This window comes from Polyodon spathula, chromosome 39, assembly GCF_017654505.1.
Source record: "Polyodon spathula isolate WHYD16114869_AA chromosome 39, ASM1765450v1, whole genome shotgun sequence".
Taxonomy (NCBI): Eukaryota; Metazoa; Chordata; class Actinopteri; order Acipenseriformes; family Polyodontidae; genus Polyodon; species Polyodon spathula.
Window position 1 is genome coordinate 3,604,749 of NC_054572.1, and position 23,558 is coordinate 3,628,306.

General features: G+C 38.6%; 1 protein-coding gene across 3 annotated transcripts in view; it reads right to left on the minus strand.

Annotated features, from left to right (window-relative positions):
• LOC121304743 (TBC1 domain family member 22B-like) overlaps window positions 1-23,558 on the minus strand; it is a 138,596-nt gene that overhangs the window by 29,873 nt on the left and 85,165 nt on the right. For all 3 annotated transcript variants that reach the window (XM_041236116.1, XM_041236115.1, XM_041236117.1), the window contains 2 exons: window positions 5,355-5,461; window positions 2,768-2,843 (listed from right to left, as the gene is read on the minus strand). In XM_041236116.1, the coding sequence (XP_041092050.1) occupies window positions 2,768-2,843; window positions 5,355-5,461 (183 nt within the window). The remainder of the gene's footprint in view (window positions 1-2,767; window positions 2,844-5,354; window positions 5,462-23,558) is intronic.

The following is a 23,558-nucleotide window of genomic DNA, read 5'->3' on the forward strand; positions in this document are numbered from 1 at the left end:
GCAGTAACTGCTCATTTCAGCCCAGCATTGATGTTCAGGTTGTCATCTCCGAGATGTCAAGCGTCCCAAATGAAATGCGATAGGACGGAAGGCCATGATTAACACAATTTGCTCCACCATTTGTTTCCATTTCCTTTCCCTGAGAAACAAACCAGGTTATGAAGGTTCTTTATCCAAGGCGTCTTGTTCATCAGTTCGGATGATCATCAGGGCATCCGAATCATAAACACAGGGTGTTACCTTTCCATGGGGAGGGGGTATCCAGTGCACTGACAAAGACAGGGTTCTATAGTGATATCCAGCGCACTGACAAAGAGAGGGTTCTATAGTGATATCCAGCACACTCTGACAAAGAGAGGGTTCTATAGTGATATCCAGCACACTCTGACAAAGAGAGGGTTCTATAGTGATATCCAGCAAAGACACAACTGTGTTGCCTGTGTGTTCTGCGAGGCACAGCTTTGGGTTCACTTGGTAAATAAAACCTTTCACGGAAGAGCAAGACCAATCAATTTTGACAGAGCTGCGTGCAACCAAGAGACCGAGAGAAAGAAAAATGGGTACCGATCTGTAGCATATATATTCAAACTGTGGCCCAAATGCATCGCAACCTTGCTTTGTGACTACTGTTTCATAGGGATCACACAGCATCAACATTCACCTCTGGCCTTACATTTGATAAATGTGAAGACAGTAGCAAATTGAATCAGGCAAGTGTTCAGGGGTTCACAAGAAACTGAATCCTGTGGGCGCTTGAAGGAGTACATTACAGTTTTTTTTCTCCCCCCAAAGTATATGAGCCTTTTTACAGTGCTGATGCAGCAATACAAACCAAAACATTTGATTGTTGGCAAGAGTCTTTGGTCCTCAAATACAGAACCCTATGTTGTGTGGGTATTATTCCACTGCACTAACTCCCTGACAGGCAGCTGCAGTTCAGATTCAGTGAAAATCAATGTCTTGCCTCCATCACGCTGGGTCAGAAGACTGTTATACAACATTCCCTTCTGATTGACACTCCCAGCGACACATCCAGATTCCATTATTTCTTGCTTGGCTGGTGAAGGGGGACACGAGAACGGCAGCTATTTAGCTGAGTCCAATAGCAGAACCGAAGGCTATCACTGCGCAATTCTGAAAATCAGATATTGCCATACTGAATTTGTGATGGAACCGGGCTATTTACTTGTGTCATGGCATCACAAATGAAAGCAGAAATGGCAGACTGGAGAGAGCAAAACTAACAGCAAGGAAAACAAGAGACCAGACTAGAGAGGATAAAACTAACAGCGAGAATACCAAGAGACTTACCAAGAGAGGACAAAACTAACAGCAAGAATACCAAGAGACTTACCAAGAGAGGACAAAACTAACAGCAAGAATACCAAGAGACTTACCAAGAGAGGACAAAACTAACAGCAAGAATACCAAGAGACTTACCAAGAGAGGACAAAACTAACAGCAAGAATACCAAGAGACTTACCAAGAGAGGACAAAACTAACAGCAAGAACACCAAGAGAGAACAAAACTAACAGCAAGAACACCAAGAGACTTACCAAGACAGGACAAAACTAACAGCAAGAATACCAAGAGACTTACCAAGAGAGGACAAAACTAACAGCAAGAATACCAAGAGACTTACCAAGAGAGGACAAAACTAACAGCAAGAATACCAAGAGACATACCAAGAGAGACAAAACTAACAGCAAGAATACCAAGAGACTTACCAAGAGAGGACAAAACTAACAGCAAGAATACCAAGAGACTTACCAAGAGAGGACAAAACTAACAGCAAGAATACCAAGAGACTTACCAAGAGAGGACAAAACTAACAGCAAGAATACCAAGAGACTTACCAAGAGAGGACAAAACTAACAGCAAGAATACCAAGAGACTTACCAAGAGAGAATACCAAGAGACTTACCAAGAGAGGACAAAACTAACAGCAAGAATACCAAGAGACTTACCAAGAGAGGACAAAACTAACAGCAAGAATACCAAGAGACTTACCAAGACAGGACAAAACTAACAGCAAGAATACCAAGAGACTTACCAAGAGAGGACAAAACTAACAGCAAGAATACCAAGAGACAAGAATACCAAGACAAGAGAGGACAAAACTAACAGCAAGAATACCAAGAGACTTACCAAGAGAGGACAAAACTAACAGCAAGAATACCAAGAGAGAACAAAACTAACAGCAAGAATACCAAGAGACTTACCAAGAGAGGACAAAACTAACAGCAAGAATACCAAGAGACTTACCAAGAGAGGACAAAACTAACAGCAAGAATACCAAGAGAGAACAAAACTAACAGCAAGAATACCAAGAGACTTACCAAGACAGGACAAAACTAACAGCAAGAAGAGACTTACCAAGAGAATACCAAGAGACTTACCAAGAGAGGACAAAACTAACAGCAAGAATACCAAGAGACTTACCAAGAGAGGACAAAACTAACAGCAAGAATACCAAGAGACATACCAAGAGAGGACAAAACTAACAGCAAGAATACCAAGAGACAAGAATACCAAGAGAGAACAAAACTAACAGCAAGAATACCAAGAGACTTACCAAGACAGGACAAAACTAACAGCAAGAATACCAAGAGAGAACAAAACTAACAGCAAGAATACCAAGAGACTTACCAAGACAGGACAAAACTAACAGCAAGAATACCAAGAGACTTACCAAGAGAGGACAAAACTAACAGCAAGAATACCAAGAGAGAACAAAACTAACAGCAAGAATACCAAGAGACTTACCATCGATTCTGCTCACTAGCTCTTCCAGGGCTTTGACTTTTGTCTGAATTCCTGGCTGAGCAAACGTGTAGTTGTCCTTCAAAAGAAAAACAGAGCATAGCATTTTACTCTACATTAGCATAAATAAAATTACTGAGTACAATGAGGTGGTAATGCTAAACCAGTCTGCTGGAAGTGACTGGCATAAGTAGAGTTGCTATGGTAACAGGTTTAAAATGATAACGCATGTGCAGAAATGTATGGGAAAAGAAAAATTTGGTAAACAATTAACCACAGTAACCTTGTTAAATATAGTAGTTAGTTGTTAGTTGCACTTGAATAAAATAACATCTGAATAAATAATTTATATTGATAACACTATGTAACACAATTTTTGTTCCTGGGTAGTAAGTGTTATTTCCTAATTGCTTATGCCTCAAAAGTATAGAAAATGGCTATTATTCCCCACAAACTTTGCTTTTGTGACCAGGATAGTGATATTTCAAAATATCACTATTTCCAATGGGAAAACGGGCAAATGTGTGTCTTTTCGTTCACATAAAGTCAGAAAAAAACAACATATGAATCCAAATTAACATGTATTTATACTCAAGTAATACAAAAATGACTAAAAAGATTTAGAAGTGAGCAGTTTTTCGAGATTTACGATTATACTGTATTTACAAAAAACAATTAGTTACACGGTATAATTAGTAAGATAACAAAAAACAAACTCTGTAGTCACGTATGTTCTGAGCCTACTCTTGTACAAATAGCAGGAATAGAGGCACACACAGCCAGGGTAGCCTCTAACACCTCTAGGATCATTGTGGACCATCGGTGTGTCAGACTGAGTGCTCGCTCCAGGGGTTCAGGTAATCTGATCCATTGCCTATCTCTGTTAATACTAGACGCACGTATCGTGTCGTAAACAATAATGCTCAATGTAGAATGTAATGTGGGTATTTGGAACTAATAAATGGTAAACCTGTTGCACCTGTTACAACATTCCTACAAAAGAAAAGAAGCATTCTAGCATTGTAGCCTAGCTATTTCAGGTTTTTCACTCCATCTTACTCGTACGATTCTGTATGACACACACATCCACAATGTTTAGAACTCACATCCTAGCCTTGTATTTAATGTACTATGCCTGTATTTAATGTATTTGCATTTTTTTTTTTTTTTTACTGTATGTATTTAACGTACTGTGTCCTGTATTTCATTGTATTTAATGTATTATGCATTGTTCCTCACTATCTTGTAAAGCGCTTTGTGATGGTGGTCCACTGTGAAAGGTGCTATATAAAATAAAGATAGATTGATTGCTTGAAAACCAGACTCAAATGTGCAGATGGTTATGTACTGTATATTCAACAATTTTGATGCAGATAAAGAACAGTACAGATTATTTATTATGGTTTCGAATAACTCTAAACGTGGTCTTTTGGATTACTTGGTGTAATAAAGTAATAATATTCAATCCACCTGTTTGACACGGGTTCCACGTACCCTGCTCTTTCTGGTTTAGACAAGTTTTCTCATTTATATTGTAATCCCTGAGGATAAGCACCTCATAACCCTTTGAAATTCTGCATGAGCACTTCTCCATCCCAGGTGCATCTGGCCAGAGCTGGCCCCTGCAGCCTGTAAGCACTCGCTCCTGACAGCCCTTGTGATAAGAGATGCTCTTCAGCTTCACAAATAGCAGCAAAGCAAACACACATCAGCAGCTTCTCCAGTAACGCTCATCCTTCTTTGGAGGGATTTCCGCAGTTTGGGAGGGCTGTGAAGCTGTCTAACTCAGTTTCTATGTGGGCTTCAATCCCGTAATTATGTCTTTGTAACTACAGGTCGTGCATGACCTACATAACTTGAACCCCCAGAGCAAAAAAGTTCAAAGATCTCTTTGATACACAAAGCCTGCAGTATGCATAATCAATAACCCACACTACAATGTCTGGAAGATAACAATGTTTGTTCTGTTATAATAAAACTGTGCGTATGCAATTCTGAACACACTACTGCACCAGTCAGGATACACAGCAGTGAACATGCATGAGCCGCACACATTACAGAACTGTACACTCTTTCACCTCGCTTGTGTGCTGCACTTCAAAGGTTAAGTTTGCAACATTTTTGTTTTTTGTAAAAGGTGAAACAAACTACTAGGGTTAGAGCACTAGCAAGAGACAAGGGAGGTGCAGGAACTTTTAAATGAACCTACTAGGGTATATATTTGAAGCTTCACAATGAATGTTGTATAACAAAGTAGGGAAATGTTCTGTGTTCTGAACTTCAAAAGGTTTCAATGTTTTAAATGCAATCTGTACTGATTGTTCTGGACTGTGAGTGACAGCCAGCACATGTTCATTACAACATGCAATCATTTATTTTCATGAAGTAATAAAATGCTGCCGCTGAAATATAAAATCGGCACTATGAATTGAACATGCTGCAGAAGCTGTGTCCGCGCTACGAGACCTGTGTTCCCTTCTCAGAGCCCAGCTGCCACGTGGCAAATACTTCTTATACAAAAGAAATGACAGGAAAATGAGAGCCGTGGAGAGTTCCTCCTGCTGTAACAGAGCGAAGTGGCAGATATTACCTGGATTCCATCAAGCAGTTTACTCATGCACCAGAAACTGTCAGCTTCGATGTTTCTTTGCACATGTTGAGGTAGGGTTGTCACATCAAAATTCTCCACATCTTCCTCTGTAAAACAAAGTGCATGAAGGGTTTTACATAGATATAGCGCATATACATTCATAAGAGATCTGGAGTTTTGATGAATGCAAGGCTTCACCTGTACTTCAAACATAAACAGCAGGCAAGCAAGGCTAAGTTCTCCAGTTGTGCTATTCCCAGATATAGGTATAAAGCAAGGTTATCACAAAGCTGCTTCAGTGGGGAGTGTTTTTGCTTTAACCTTTAAATGCTCTTTCAATAAACTTACTACCAAGTACATATTTTGGCTTCCACAGCAATAATGTACTGAGGCAGCTAACCCTTAAACATGTTTACAGCTTATCTTAATAAAGCAGGACATGTCGAATGGGCCTGAAAAGCACAACACTTCCAATGATCTCAGGAGTTGCATCACACAGAGGGTTTAATCTTTTTAGTTGAAGATTATCACAGAACCCCTCAGGAATACAAAGGGGTGGTACTGACAAGAGCAGGGCCCCCAAGTCTCTTCTCAGGGTGCATTTAAATCCACATGGTGTATTAAACATTAAGAGTAGCTTGGTATAAACCGCAGGCTGATGAAGCGAGGCCGTGTCTCTCTCCTAAACTATCACTGGAGTTCCGGTAAATAATGAACCTGAATATTTAAAAAACAATACATAATAGATGCTTTGAAAGACTTCCAAACCCACAGCATACACTTATAAAATGAGCAGTGATGTTACAGTAAGGGGATATTAAATTGAGGTTTGAGTTTGTTAAACCAGCATTGTCAATGAAACAACAGCCACCAGAACAGACCAGTGCTCTATATATTGGGACAACATGGGTAAGGCAGGCTGGACTGAGCTCAGCTACTCAGAACCTGAGCATCTGTCAAGTTTGAATGTGGTTTTGCTGGCCAGTGTATGAAAGAGAGTAGTATACCTCTCACCAAGGCTTAGCAGGGTCTTTCAAATCTTAAAAGGAGTTGATAAAATTAGTCCCAACCAATACTTCAAGAGCAGTACAAACACCAGGACCAGAGGACACACTTGGAAATTCAGTGGAGATAGATTGAGGGTCGATGCAACAACCAATAACCCAGATTAAATCAAGAATTATATTTTAATCATGTTACACAAAACTTTAAACCAGGTTTTAGATTTAATACTTAAAAAAAAAAAAAAAAAAAAAAGTGTGAAAGGGGCTTAATAAACTTTAGTGGCCTTCAATTAATCCAATGTATCGTCTCTAACTTCAAAGCTTTTTTGCCTGAAAACATCATAATCAAGGACAATAAAATGAATATAATATAATTTGCCACTTTAGGTAGCCTACAAACACTTTCACACTGAATATTTTAAAGTTTACTCAAGGTAAAACAAAACTAATTGACATTCAGAATGAATGCAGGACAATCCGGTCGGCACAACTAGAGATCAGAAGGGTTGAAGGAAAGCTGCAGGCTGCATGTTATCGCTTTTTGAGAATTAATATAAAACATCATCCCAGCAGAGAAATAGTATATAATGAGTAAAATGAACAGAATGGAATGCTTGAACTCTTCTTTTTTGTTTACATTTCCTTTTATATTTGCTAAATCTAGTGTATACAAATACTGACTGATTGCTGATCAAAAATCTAGGATTACCTGCTTATTGCAAGATTCACTAATCCTGTTTACATGTTTGTGGTGCAATGCAGCTGTGATTAGAAAATAACCCCTGATCAACTAACCCAGGTTTAGCACTAAACTGAGCTTTATTTAATCCACGATGGTGCAATCGATCCTTAGACTTATCAATCAGACAGCAGGAACCGGGCAGGGCGAATGACATTCTCTCATTTGTAAAGAGTCTTCTGTTCTTATGTAGAAACCAGAAGAATTCGATGCACATGCAGTATACACAGTGAGAGCACACACAGGGTCCATTTTTAACTACACTAGCAGAGAAATTCTCACTCTGAGAGGCAACAGTATCACCCCATTGAGAATCATAACCACCCGTTGTCATGCAACAATACTACTCTAACAAACACAATGTAACAATCAGTGATTATTATGATTACCAGTGTGTACGCAAGGGCTGAAACAAGCAGCCGTGACTCTGGGTACAATACAATGATGGACAAACGCAGCGGCTAAAACAAGAAACTAACTGCAGCTCATCGGAAGCAGTAGTGGAAAGACTAAACGCTTCAGCGTCTTGTATACTGAAAAGTTAATACAAAAACACACTACAGCTGCACGGCGAAAGGATGACGGCTGTCCCGAAAGCTTGGAGTTAATGGTTTTAAAAAAAGTATCAGTGATGCAAGCGCGTTCATGCCGAAACAAACCCATCCGTCATGCTAATATACATTAGCATATTAGATTAGTTTACTGGTCTGTTGTTTTGAGCGGTCTGTTTCCATGAATGTCACATTATAGGTACTGAAACGATCAGATGGGTTTTTTAAAGCAGCGCCGTACCCAGGATGGACTGGAACCTCTCTTGTTAAGCCAGACCTGCCCACAGCCCACATGCAGAAATGACATCACATACACCATGACGTGCTGAACACAGAAGACGGCAGCAGTGTAACAGTTAAGCTGCCTGTACTGGTCCCCCACTATATCATGCAAATTGGATGCCACTGCCCTGGGTGAACATGGTCAGGATTCACACTGACAGTAACCAGTCCACACTGCTTGACTCAATGGTGAACATCTCACTGACTTTCAAGAGGCTCAGGCAAGCAGAAGTATTTGCTCAGTTGGTACTTCTAAAGCTGTTCCTTCCTCACAAGCTGCCTCCATGAGAAAAAATCACTGTTTCAATTTGTCCGTTTGTTGACCACCAGTATTGATGATTCCATAGATCACGGAATTGAAGCAGGTGAGTTTCAGTGAAGGTCTAGAGTTTTCATATCAGTTGTCTATAGAGATCACAGACAGCAATTCAGATAATCTACTAACTGACACACACACACACACACACACACAATTCAATTCAAACCTTCTCTGATATCAATCTGAAAGCAAACCACATCAACTACAGGTTCTAATTTGACCCCATACACACTGTCACAATGTTAGCAGGTACATTTCATAGCATGTGGAGCACAACAGTAATGAGGGTCTGCAACACATCTTCAGCTAAAGCAAAACTGAACTGGCAAGGATAAATAGCACAGAAAAGCCTAACAACCCTAACAAGCAATCAGCCAGACTCTTCAAACCAGAATCCATTCGCATACAAAAGCCAGAGTACACTGCAAACGGGAGGGCGCTTTCCAACTAATTCAAGGGCGTACACAACTTGCACATCCCTGTGCATATTAATCAAACTCTTCACTACCTAGAGGAGAGGAAAGACAGTGCATGTTCAAAAGCATGTTGATTTCTTAGAAGCGTGTAACAATGTAGCTGTTCTTGCATCCTGTGTTATTGTTACTCTCTTATTCACAAAGCGCGTTTATCTCTGCACGTGCTGGAGAGGTGGCTAACCAGAACACAATAGAATCTCGTAAAACAAGGGAAGAGCTTGTTTAAGGCTGGCTTTAACCTCTTTCAGTCACATGCAGAGCTAAAACAAACTCAGTCAATCTTTTGTTTTTCCTTTGCATGTACTATAATTACTATAATGTGCTACTATAAAAAAAAAAAAAAAAAAAAAAAAAATTGCATGACTTTTTTTTTGTGGCAATTTAATAGTAAGCGGCAATGAGGTGTAAATGCATACTTATCAAAAACACTTTGAAGTCCCTGGGATCGTTTGTCTACTTGACTTAGATTTCACTGTCACGTTTAGTGAAGAAAAGTCTACTGCCTGTACAATCTTTATTAAAATGTCGCTATGGCCTCCATTAGATTTATCACAGCCTCTAAACGTCGTGTCACTGCATGTACCAGCTTCTTTGTACCGGTGGATATCTTTTGCCAGTTTTACCGGCTCAGTTCTTATCCCAGTTTGTCAGAAAGGTCGTTCCTGAACCCCTCTCACACAGCCTGCTATTATTACATCCTGCATGGTGTGTATTCCAAGCACAGGCTGTATGCAAGCTATTCCTCCCCCTCAGGCACCTAACTTCACACACAACTCTGAGCCACACATATCAAAGCCTGAGAAAGATTCCTGTTCTCCCGAGAGCTCATCCTACAGTTTTCTAGTTGACTCTTAACACCAATTTATTCAACATTGCATTTCTGCAGAAAGGAAATGTTTCTGCCTCTTTAACCTGGTCCAATTGTTGATCAAGGCAGCTTTCAGCAGGACAGCTTCTACATTGCAAAGCCAAGAGCAGGAGGTTAAATCAGGGATCAAAATAATTGGGTAGATTCAGAAATCAAAGGCAAACCAGACTGTATGACAGCCCGTGGACAACTCTGCGCATGAGAATTAACAAGCAGCGAAGCTAGCTATATGGGTTCAACTTGAACTCTTTTTTTTTCAGTCTGTTAGATAAAATAAAAACATGATTACTCGGAGAGTAGGACTTTAGTCTCCACATTAAACAACACACTGTAAACATATGAATGATCTCAATGAACAAATATATCTTCATCAAGTCACTCCTTTCTGGTGCTGTGGTTGATTGAGGATGTCGGAGAGACACCAGTAAGACAGCAGCCTCAATGCTAATTACAAGTAGAGGGACAAACAAACATGGTGGATGATTTATTATTTATTTATTTTGGTAACTTGTTAACTATGGATTTAAAAATAAATAAATAAATAATAATCTTTCATTGCTTTTGTTTTGCAGCTAATCTTTTCTGACTTTGCCCTGACCCAGGTCAATAAGCATACCTCCTTCCTTTATGGGTCTCACCTTTTAATCACCAACCCAAGAGTCTCGCCACATGCATCTCAAAATCGTAACAGAAAAATGATTTTATAAAGCACTGGAACTCTTTGCTCAGTCTATAGAAGCCCTGCTCTACACCTAGAGGCAATGCCAGCAGCCACCACTACCCATGATCTCAACACTGGAGATCAATTGTCCATTCATCCAATCAGAGGTACACACAGCACATACCAGAGACCAATCAAACAACAGGGGTAGAAAAGAAAAACAAATTCAAGCAGTTGCTTCATCAAGTGTTTCACTAGGAATTGTGAATCAGTTCAATCAGCGAGCAGCAGTGACCCTCACAGTCTACACCTGCTTGCTCTGGAGAGCTCTAACCAAATAAATGAATCATTAAAATTATTTCATAAATAATATAATGTTACGGGCAAACCCTGAAACTGAGCGATTTGCAGATTGCCCGGGCAAAGTCTGAAATGAATCACAAAGACCTTTCATTTGACGTTTTCAGAGCTTGTTTGACCCGCCTACCCAAGTAGAATCACTCACTCGCTCATGTCATTCACAAAAACTAAACAGGAAGTCCGCTTTCAGAAAATAGGCATATATTAAAAAATGTATTTTTATTGACGACATGACTAGATAAAATATGCAATGATATATGACATTTATTTTAAACAAATTATTAAGCTTGATATGTATTACGAGCTTAACTTTAACACTCTGTCACTCCACTGAGTGCGCTCTCCCACTCTCAGATCGCTTGTCATGAACACTGAGAAACGGGAATCAGCCAATCATTCACGTTCCGCCCAGTAACTGCATCCACCTCTCTGATTGCACAGTTCAATGCAACTCTTTAGTATTATTGGTTGTGATTACATTACTAATAACACTATGTAACACAATTTTTGTTCCTGGGTAGTAAGTGTTATTTCCTAATTGCTTATGCCTCAAAAGTATAGAACATGGCTATTATTCCCCACAAACTTTGCTTTTGTGACCAGGACAGTGATATTTCAAAATATCACTATTTCCAATGGGAAAATGGGCAAATGTGTGTCTTTTCGTTCACATAGTTGTTGAGTTGTTTTTCGAGATTTACAGTTATACTGTATTTACAGTATAATCGTAAATCTCAAAAAACTACTCACTTCTAAATCTTGTGTAGTCATCTTTGTATTACTTTAGTATAAATAAATGTTAATTTGGATTCATATGTTGTTTTTTTCTGACTTTATGTGAATGAAAAGACACACATTTGCCCATTTTCCCATTGGAAATAGTGATATTTTGAAATATCACAGTCCTGGTCACAAAAGCAAAGTTTGTGGGGAATAATAGCCATGCTCTATACTTTCGAGGCATAAGCAATTAGGAAATAACACTTACTACCAAGGAACAAAAAAAAAAAAAATGTCCTTTTTATACGCAAGTGTCAGAGGAGTTTCTCATGTTCATTTTTGTTCCATTTTGTGGTTAACATTGTTCCGAAGTGCGATGCTGGTTTTATAAACATCTCGATTCCTGCCCGGCTGTTGCCGACGGTACTTTGCAAGTGTCAATGGGGGGGTCTCATGCTAATTCCTTGCTGCATAGGTCTGCCTGTCACTCAGAACAGGAATGAAAAAACAGAGGGAGTGATTCTGACTCTGCCCAAGAAGCAGTGGGCAGACCGTGGGTTGCCTGGGCAAAGCCCCAAATAAGTTGTTTTAATTTTTATTTCGGGTTTTGCCTGTAACACGCACACACACGCACAAGGGCTTGCTGTGCCTGTCTAGTGCAGTCTTCGGAGGTTTCACTATTTTTTCACTATTACACAGTCAAACACTTAAACAGTCAAACAATCATTCCCTCGTTTATACAATCAAGCAATGCCATCACCATGTAAAGCTCCAAACTCCCACAGCCCGTGCTCATATCACAATATTTATACGTATGTGTGTGTGTGCATGTATGTATAAGCACATATATGAGAGCACACAGTAATTGGTTTTGCAGTCACAGTGTAGCACACAGTAATTAACAGGTTTCACACCACGCTACCCTTGGACTATGGAAGAAGCAAGACACTTGTTAGAAGCAAGTGGGAGACGTAAGCTAACCTTACCAGAGCGAGACGTGACAAGCAAGCAGACAGTTCGTTGTAGGAAGGGAATTATCGTCTCGGGCTTAGGAGAGAGGCAGCAGGCAGTGCCTGTGTCCCTGGAGAGGGCCAGGCTGATGGAATTTAAAATAATAATTCGGGGGGGATTTTCTGAGGATGTTTTTTCATTAGATGTTATTGAAGTATCTGTCACTCATAACCGGTAGTTTTAATGAAATGCTTGTGTACAAGTGTGTGCGTACATGCAAGCACCCATATATTAGAACAAAGCTGAATTCATGTTAACTGACAATGCTCCCACCAACCACATGACCTGATGTGACGCGACCCCTTGAAATGAGGCTCCAGTCTCAATGGATAGGATCTTGCTTAAAACAATAAGACAAGAAAATCAAGGTTTTGAGGGTGACCTCATACCATGAACTGTAGCTATGCATGTATACACTCATACAATGGCCTACAGGACTACTGAATATTACTGTCCTCTCTAATGGAATAATACTAATAAATACTAATAAATCAGGACACACACTCACATGCCCATTGCGTAACTAGATGAACAGTTTGCAATGGAGATCACTGATAAGACCCCATCAATCTTCACTCTTTGTTCTTATAGACTGCTTCTCAGCACTTTGACTCCTGCTTCATTGTGCTGGAGAGGCAGATTATGCCTCATTATAGTGATCCAGCTGCTGTAAAGGGTCAGCACAGGAACACTAGAACACATCCTCTCATCAACATGTCTGCAAGCGTGTAAGTGACAATCTACCAGGTCAACATCTACAATAAAGGAGCCAGGCGATGGAAAGTGCAAAGTTGTCAGGCATTATAGTGAAGCGTTGGCTCATCAGTTGACAGAACATTGGGAAAGCTGACATCAGATCTAATTGTTCAGGGTTAAAAGTCACATTTGAATCACTAAGTGCAGCCTTGGAACAAAACCCTCTCTAGAGCTGTCACTTTTCATCCAGGCTGTTTTTACTAGAGAATGAATTGCAGCTGCCCGAGCATCTGCATTGACAGCTGCCCATTGAACCAATCCAACATGTCCCTGGTTTCTTGTTTTCATTGTTTGTCAAATCATAGGGGTTATTCATTAAACCTATGTGCCCTTTGAAGCGTGAGCATATTTAAAAACGGGAAAACAGTTTCTTATTGATTTTTTCAGCCTCCCATTTTTCTCAGCTATAATTTGCGCAGCAACACAGGTTCCAAACTAGAAATTGCTACCAATTATTTTTCCTCTCCGTCCAACTTTAAAAACCATGTATGCTTCAGGGTGCAATTTATTTTACAATACACAATCTGATTGTCTGTTTATATATTTAATGTGCTGTCACATCACAGCCAATCTGTTTTTCATACACAGGACGTGTCTGTTACAATAATTCAAAATTAACTTGCTCTAGGTAACTCTATACAGTGCTCCCTTGATATTTGTACAAATATGGTTAGTCTATGTTGTACTATATCTTACTGCAGAAGGGCGCTTCATTGATTCATAATTTCTTTGACGTGCAAGTATGTCCTTCTTGAATTATTTGCATGCTTTAAAACAGTGGTATACAGATCAAGCAAGCTTTCACAATACTGTATCCACAGCAACAACAACATCCCGCTTTATGATTGTCACATAAAAGATTATGAACATTCTGAATTCTAAATTGTACTTTACTGAGGTCTAGTAAAACTTGAAATCAATTCCAACATGCATGAACCACATTAAAAAAAAAGACAGCTTTAGTATCATTCTAGACTTCTTAAAAAGATGCCAGTTGAAACTGGACCTGCTTTAGTTTATTTACGTCTGTGAAAGGGTGGTGGGTAATTCACTAACACATAGGAGAAAGAAAGGTGTACTTGAAACACCTCACAGGTGCCCAGTTTTATTTATTCAATTTATTTGTTGTTGTTTTTTCCATTCAATGATTTATTTTAGCCTGCAGAGGGTGCTGTTATCCGTTGCCTGACTACTAGCGATGGTAGGCAGGACCACAGGGATACCAATGCTGGTAAACAATTCAAATGCGGGCACACTCGCATGTGCTCAAAAGAATAATCAAAAACAAAAGGCGAAAGAAAAAGGGAAAAATAAAACACAGTAAAAAAACTATAAAATTTGTGCACTCTGCAGCGTTACCCTGACATCACTATCCGCACGGCCCAGGTCTTTGTCCTACACTCACTCCCTCAGCCTGCTTTCTATACATGTATGGTGTCTGCCCAAGGTTCATTCTCTATTAATATTTTTATTTTCTTCTATTTGGGTTTCTTTTGTTTTTTTCTTTTTCCGACCGTTCTCGGTCCTGGAGCAGAGCTTCCACTAGCTCCTTGTTACATCCTACACTGGCACAGCTGAGGGAAGAGCAGAACGTTATTTTATAGGGCTAGCAATCCTCCCAAGGCCTGCCTCTCAGCCACTCAGAGAGAGGGAGAGCCAAACACACCCTCTCTCCTACCTCTCTGTGTCACTGCCATGACCGACAGCAGATATTGTAAGGCTGCTGCCCTCTTCCTGCAGCACTATGAACGCACCAGAAGAGTCAGCACAGATTTCCCCTGTTACAACGTCTTATTCATAAAGGGTAGCATATTTTGATACTCTGCATTGTCCAGTTAGAAAGATCTGTAATCTTTTTCAAACTGTACTGCAAGCAGGTAACCAGGCAACAGAGTCAGTGCAATGTCAGCTGCAGAAGCATGATTTAAATGAAAACTGGCATACAGTAGATATCATAAAGATTCGTATTTTTAGATTTTAAATACACACACACACACACACATTAATGGCTGTCATGCGGCAATTGCTGTGGGTGCCCTTCACAATTGCCGCAATGTCCCTCAAAATAAGTGTCTATTCATGAACATTATGGCCGCAGTGCCCTTTCAGTTACAGTAACTAGAGACGCCTGTATTTCAGGTTTCAAATAAATGATTTACTGTAACTAACTTGACTGTTTCAATTGCTGTGATCCCCTGTAATAAGAAAAGATGGTCTTGAGTTGTAATTCAGCCTCCTGATAACAGAGGGCGCTGGGCCAGTGCAAGGGTTCTTGCAGAGATCATATGACCGTGACGGACATCACGCTTTTACTCAACGCCATCTTTGTGCGGGGCAACAGTGTGGGTACGTTAACCCTGTGCACTGAGGTCAAGTGTATTAAGAACACCTGCTGCTTCTAAATAACTATTACTATTGAATTAAGCTTTGTTGTTTCTTTCTGTGGCCAATAACAAGCTTTATAATGAATCCTATATAAAATGACTCATCCCACACTTTGGCATTGACTTAAGTTTAGTAGCCTTGGTGCACTCTCCAAATATACTGAACTGAAGGCCATTTTTGTTGCCAATTTAGACACCCTGTGTCGCTGTGTGTGTGTGTGTGTGTGTAATAAACAACACACAGCTGTCCAGTTATGAGATGCCCCAACACTGATAAGCAGCAAGAGACTATGACAAGTCAGTTTAGATCACCCTGAAGTGCATTATCAGTGTATACAATGCAGCAGCACACCAGTCAAAGTGTTGACCTAGAAAGCTGAATGCAGAAAGTCTCATCAGTTTGCACAGCAGTGAGCTGAACATCTGGTCAGTTATTCTGTAATGCGCAACACTGACTAACGCTCCTTAGAGGCAGAGTGTCCGTTGGTTAGCCCGACATAAAATAATATCCCTTCCTTAGCAAGAGAACTGTACATCCCACCCCCAAGTTTCCATTCCACAGTATAGTAATGCATAGATTTGCACCGTATCAAATGATGTTGTGTTTTGGATAGGGTCCAGCAGCAGTAATACTGTGCTGGAAGCAATGCTCTCCCTCCAGACCGGTTAAGAAAGCTGTTATCTCTAGTGCCCTTCCTGGTGGGTTGATGGAATTAAACAATACCCACAGGGCATTGACAGATTCCTCCTCACAAGTCAATTTTCTTCAACGGAACAGTGTACTGAAGCACAGCAGAGTGAGTTTCAAACTATATATCTTAGGAGGAATGTACCAGAGGTATTCTCGTATGGGACGTTATGTAAGGGAAAGATAACCGTGTTAAAATCATTTCGTTCCAATTGCATGAGAAGATGTAAAAATCAAACCATACTAATTTTTGATGCTGACGTGATGGTTCTGTTGTCATGAATCAAACCATACAGTTGGATCTGGTGTAATCCTGTTTCCATTTAAATAATGCTTCTGCTGCTGACGTGCACTATGACACTGTTGCCTAGTTACCTGCTTGCAGCACAGTTTGAAAAAGATTACAGATCTTTCTAACAGGTCAATGCGGAGGATCAAACCATGCTGCCCTTTATAAATAAGATGTAATACAATAATGCGTTTTTAAGACAAGCAGATAAAACAGATGGGGTGAAACAGGCTGCTGTCAGGAACAGTGCGTTCCGTCGAAGTACTCGTTAGGAATGATGCTTTGTAACATCCAATGAAGCCCCTGGAAGACAGTCATTCCTCTTAACCTCAAGCCCCCACAAAGTTGCATTATATTTCAGTTAGGTTGTTAAAATAAATAAATCAATGATACAATAAACTACCGAGAAGCACGTTCCTCTCCTATTCAGTGCATCTGAAATGGAGAAACATGCATTGTTCTCATTGAAAAGGTACCATTCTGGGGGCTCCCTGTATTAACTTAAAATACTGAATTAATCTGCGTGGCTCTGAAGATAATGCCCCATTCAGAATTCTTTGAAATGAGGTGTCAACGGAGACAGTGTCTCTCAGTCCTGTGCAGCTCTGTGGATATGGAGAAGCAGTACGTACCTGACGTTTTCAAGCAAGGAGAGAGACACCTCTGAATAAGCTACTTTGTCTGAATCTACCACCACAAACACACATTATCAGACACCCTGGGAGTGAAATCTGTTCCCATCCGACGCTGCCATAAGTACCAATCGATTCCTATAAAAATGATCATTGTTATTGATTTAGCTGTGGAGGACAACAGCTTGTTTTTGTGAATGTTTTATTTTTACTTAACTATTTTAATTTGCAATTGCACAACTAAACACATAACATCAATATCTTCTGGTAAATAGGTGCGATACCCCAGCTTCCTGAACGACTCTTTCAAAATACCTTGCAGGCGTATGTACAGCACTCACATTACAATGTCATTTAGCTTCATGGCTCCGACTCTCTGGAACTCTCTCCGAGCTTTGGTTCGTGATGCTCCGACCGTAGCTCGCTTTAAATCAACTCTCAAAACCCACCTGTTCTCTCTTGCTTTCCATGCTCCTTAAGCCTGATATCTGTTATTAGCTGCTGCTACTATTTCACGTATTGTTACTGTCATGTATTCTGCACTTTCCATTGTATTGTACTATTTCACGTATTACGCATTTCTCTATTTGAAGTATTATGGATTTTCTTGTATTTATTGCATCTTGTAAAGTGCGTTGTGATGGTGTTCCACTATGAAAGGCGCTATATAAAATATAGATTGATTGATTGATTATACCCAAGGATATCTTAAAATGGATTTCTTCTGCTTTAATAATACCAGCTTATGAAATGACACACAATGTTTCATTGGAATTGTGTACTACAGAATAGTCATGCTAGGGCATGATGTTTACGTTGTCTAATTATGCTGGTATTACTTTCCAATACCCCTTGATTTTAGGGAGCAATAGCAGTATTGATTATTGATTTGTTGTAGGCAGTGTAAAGCTCTCAATGGCTCATTTTTAAAAGCTCCTTTTTTATTTGCAATGATCGGTAGCACCAAGTCATCTAACTCAGGCATAGGAGATATTACAACAGCAAGAGAACATTCAAAGAGGAGATTAAATGTTTAAGAGATACAAATGGCAAAATCGTAGAGGAAGAAAAAAAAATAGCAAATATGTTAAATGATTACTTTTCACAAGTTTTTACAAAGGAAGATACTGACAACATGCCTCACATGTCATCCAGTTCCTATCCAGTTTTAAATAACTTTAGCATAACTGAGGCAGAAGTGTTAAAGGGACTAGGAGCTCTTAAAATAAACAAATCCCCTGGGCCGGATGAGATCCTCCCAGTAGTACTCAAAGAAATGAAAGAAGTAATTTACAAACCGCTAACCAAGATCATGCAGCAGTCTCTTGACACAGGGGTGGTACCGACAGACTGGAAAATTGCAAACGTAATACCGATCCACAAAAAGGGAAACAAAACTGAACCAGGTAACTACAGACCAGTAAGCCTGACTTCTATTATATGCAAACTTATGGAAACTATAATAAGATCCAAAATGGAAAATTACCTATATGGTAACAGGGTACTGGGAGACAGTCAACATGGTTTTAGGAAAGGGAGATCGTGCCTAACTAACTTGCTTGATTTTTTTGAGGATGCAACATCCATAATGGATAATTGCAAAGCATATGACATGGTTTATTTAGATTTCCAGAAAGCTTTTGACAAAGTCCCGCACAAAAGATTAATTCTCAAACTGAACGCAGTTGGGATTCAAGGAAACACATGTACATGGATTAGGGAGTGGTTAACATGTAGAAAACAGAAAGTACTGATTAGAGGAAAAACCTCAGAATGGAGTGTGGTAACCAGCGGTGTACCACAGGGATCAGTATTAGGTCCTCTGCTATTCCTAATCTACATTAATGATTTAGATTCTGGTATAGTAAGCAAACTTGTTAAATTTGCAGACGACACAAAAGTAGGAGGAGTGGCAAACACTGCTGCAGCAGCAAAGGTCATTCAAAATGATCTAGACAAGATTCAGAACTGGGCAGACACATGGCAAATGACATTTAATAGAGAAAAGTGTAAGGTACTGCACGCAGGAAATAAAAATGTACATTATAAATATCATATGGGAGATATTAAAATTGGAGAAGGAATCTATGAAAAAGACTCAGAAATGTCTTCATCTAGGCAATGTGGGGAAGCTATAAAAAAGGCTAACAAGATGCTCGGATACATTGTGAAAAGTGTTGAATTTAAATCAAGGGAAGTAATGTTAAAACTGTACAATGCACTTGTAAGACCTCATCTTGAATATTGTGTGCAGTTCTGGTCACCTCGCTATAAAAAAGATATTGCTGCTCTAGAAAGAGTGCAAAGAAGAGCGACCAGAATTATTCCAGGCTTAAAAGGCATGTCATATGCAGACAGGCTAAAAGAATTGAATCTGTTCAGTCTTGAACAAAGAAGACTACGTGGCGACCTAATTCAAGCATTCAAAATTCTAAAAGGTATTGACAGTGTTGACCCAAGGGACTTTTTCAGTCTGAAAAAAGAAACAAGGACCAGGGGTCACAAATGGAGTTTAGAAAAAGGGGCATTCAGAACAGAAAATAGGAGACACTTTTTTACACAGAGAATTGTGAGGGTCTGGAATCAACTCCCCAGTAATGTTGTTGAAGCTGACACCCTGGGATCCTTCAAGAAGCTGCTTGATGAGATTTTGGGATCAATAAGCTACTAACAACCAAACGAGCAAGATGGGCCGAATGGCCTCCTCTCGTTTGTAAACTTTCTTATGTTCTTATGTTCTTATGAGACACAGCAGTTGGAAATGGTACAGCCTTTTATTCAAGATTAAGCTTCCTGAATAACTGAGAAGGGTTATGTTCTCAGATAGGGCATTTCAAGGAAAGGATTTCACTTCTACTAGGGAGTTTCAGCAGGCTGGCAGGGAGTCACAAGATACTGTTGGTTTAACAGCACCAACACCAATCTGCATTTTCACAAATGTCACTTGCGTACAGGCGCCTCTGCTAAATCCCCTACATCGGGGATAATTAAGACAGTCGCAAATCTACTGACCTTTACAGAGGAGCAATAATGTAATGAGATGATAAGCATGCAGTCTTTAGAGAACTTGCTTTCCATCCCCAGCATCAGTCATTATTGTAATAAAACAAAACCCAGGCATGAATAATAGCTCTGCAGTTTGATGAATGACAGAGACAAGAGTGCCTCAGGTTCCTTCACAAACAGCATCATGCTTTTCCCAGAGATATATCATCATAATGAATTATTTTCCTATTGGATTGCTATGCAGGTTTACTTTCTAAAGCTTACAAGTGTAACCCACACTTTTTTTCATTCGAAAGAAAATAGCCCCGTTGGAAATGAGGGCTATTTGCTGTGGAATTACAGATAAGAGTCTCTGAAATCTGTGTACAAGGGTTTATTAATGAAATCACTTCAGTAAGTCAAGAAACACAGGCAAAGCTTCTGGGTCAATAAAACTCAAGGAAATCCAGCACTTACTGGCAAGAATGAATGCACTATATATAATAATAATAATAATAATAATAATAATAATAATAATAATAATAATAATAATAATAATATAATGGATTTGCTTCAGTCAGTTACAGGAAAATAATTCCATCAAAGGTTTACATGACGTCATAAATAACATGACCGTCAGGTTCGAGTATAAACTGTCTCAGAAACCCAAGATGCAATTATTTTCCTGTAACTCACTAAAGCCAAGTCATTTTATTTTTTATTTTTTTTTTACAATACATGGACAATGGTATCTGTAATAAAAAAGACAATAAACGGGTGTTAAACTTCAAATTGCAAGTTAATTTAATGAATAATAACAATATAAATATTAAAGCATCTCAAATATAAATTTTCTTTTTGATAATTCAGGAACAATGAATTAAACTGAGTAGATAACAAACTGCAAAAAAGAATGTATTTTTAAGGAAATGGTATGCTTTTTATTTTTAATAGACAAAATAGTCGAAGACTATTTGTCTCACTCGCTTGTTTGGTGATCCCGTTGGTGGAGTACGATTGTAAATCTTCAGAGAGACAGATTTGTTAAAAGTGCCTAAAAACCATGAACTGTGGGTGTGTCGAGTGAAAACGAGACGTCTTGTTTTTGAAAGTGGTCTCGGGGTGCACAGGAGTGAAATATGTGTATCATTGTTTAGAATATGTATCTTCTAAACGATGAAGTGTATTAATATCGAACAACAATATATACTGTAGTTGTACAAATATGGCACAAACATGGGTTTTAAATGTTATAGTGTTCAAAAATGAACACGAGAAATACAAAATACCCAAAAAAAGAAGTGTTCCCTTCACGTGTGAGTAAAACAAAACAAAAAGGGAGTGTGCTTAAATAGTACCACACAATGCTACAATTGTCCTTACAATGAGTAAAGCAAACATATAAAATATTACAATCAATTCTAAAGAACACAATTTTAATAGAAGAAATCGGCCAACGTTCTCTGCTTTTTAAAATGTACCTCCTCCCGCTGTAAATCCATCTCATTTTCGCATTATGCTTCGTAGACAGTTTCGGTGTGTTATAAAAGCTGCATGAAGTATGCACATAAATCATGAAAGTGCGCTATGGAGCACTGGCAGTTAGTAATAAAGTTGTCTATAAGCAGCGTGCAGTTGCTAATATCAGAATTCCATTAACATTAAAGTCTATGGGACGGGACTGGTTCCTGGGAAAATGCTGTTAATGACCGAAAGTTGTCTTTATCAGTGTTGCTAATAAATGGCATGAAACACAGTCAATTAATGATACACACTTCAAACAATTCCCTGAGTAAGATTTTTTATTACCTTATATATATATATATACAAACAATCCCCTGATATAAGATTTTTATAATGACTATATATATATTATCAGTGATATCTTATATATATATATATTTAATCAATTCCTATAAATATATATATATATGATATATATATATTTATTACAATATTAAATGACAATATTTTTATTTGGAATTTGGGAGAAATGTTGTCAGTAGTTTATAGAATAAAACAAAAATGTACATTTTACCCAAACACATACCTATAAATAGTAAAACCAGAGAAACTGATAATTTTGCAGTGGTCTCTTAATTTTTTCCAGAGCTGTATATATATATATATATATATATATATATATATATATATATATATATATATATATATATATATAAAATGTGATTTTAAAACAAGTTGCTCATTCTTTATACCAAATGGGAACATTTCTTTTGAGAAGCAGCCTTATGCTTGCGGGTATTCATGGCATGTTTTCTAATGTATATCTTTACTGATTTATCTGTTCATGTTTATTTTCAAGATCTGTTCTACTGCTATAAGTGAACAGAGTAAACATCCTGTTGGTTTAGCATGGTAACAGTTGTCTTGCAGACCATAAAACGGCACTAAAAAAATTAACTCCAGATTTAGCAGCCATCACAGCCATTTTACAGCCTCCTCGGGGAGCATAACTCAGCACACACATCTGCTGAAAGGGATAATTAAGCCACAAAATAAATGTAAAAAAACCCTGCAAGATACAAAGCAGACAATATTTGAAATATACTCAACTGTTAATGATATCTGTGGGGTAAAAGCATGAGTCTCTGACAAGAGCAGATCAGATATCTCATTGCAGCAAGGAACATTAAAAAGCTATTATTACCGACAGGGGATTGTAATGCCCTAAGCTGCAGGCTGAGGGCATTGCACCCTGGAGGTAACAATAGTCTTCCCAAGGGGCATTTTAATGTTCTACTATGGCTGAGTCTGCAGTACATATTTAATATATGAATCAGTCACAAAGCTCCCAATTAGTTTTTTATGTCGCAAAAATACTTGTTTGCGTTTTTTAAAAATATTATTTGTTTTAAAAATATTGTGTGTTTAAAAAAAAAAAAAAAAAAAAAGTGTTTTCAAAATATTTTATTTGTGTCCTCAAAATATTTTGTGTTTTAAAAATATTTTAAGTGTTCTCAAAATATTTTAATTCCGTTTTGCACTTCCAGGCCACCTTACTGCACAGTGTTGCGAAAATACCGACTGACCTCACGTGGCCATTACTATGATAAACATATGGCAGCTTTTACATTACTATGACAACAATATAAACTCTGTGGGACAGAAACAACACCATAATTCTCAAAAAAGTAGTTTATTTTTTCATTTAAACATAAGTGTTATGATGCAGGGTACAGGCAATTGTAAACTGTAAAAAGCATTGTTTGAGGTCATTGACCTCTCAATTTAAATACATGTCAAATATCACCTTTGAAAACAATCCATAGATGTATGCAGGACACAGAAACCCACATAGGAATTGTATAACTTAGGGAGTTGATGATCATGTCATTATGACACATGGTTCTAAAATAGCAAATTATCATTGTCCGAGGTCATTGACCTCTCATGATTGTCAGAGGTCAAATCCAATATGGCTCCACATCTGAAAATAAACCTCGGGGTATGTAGAAACA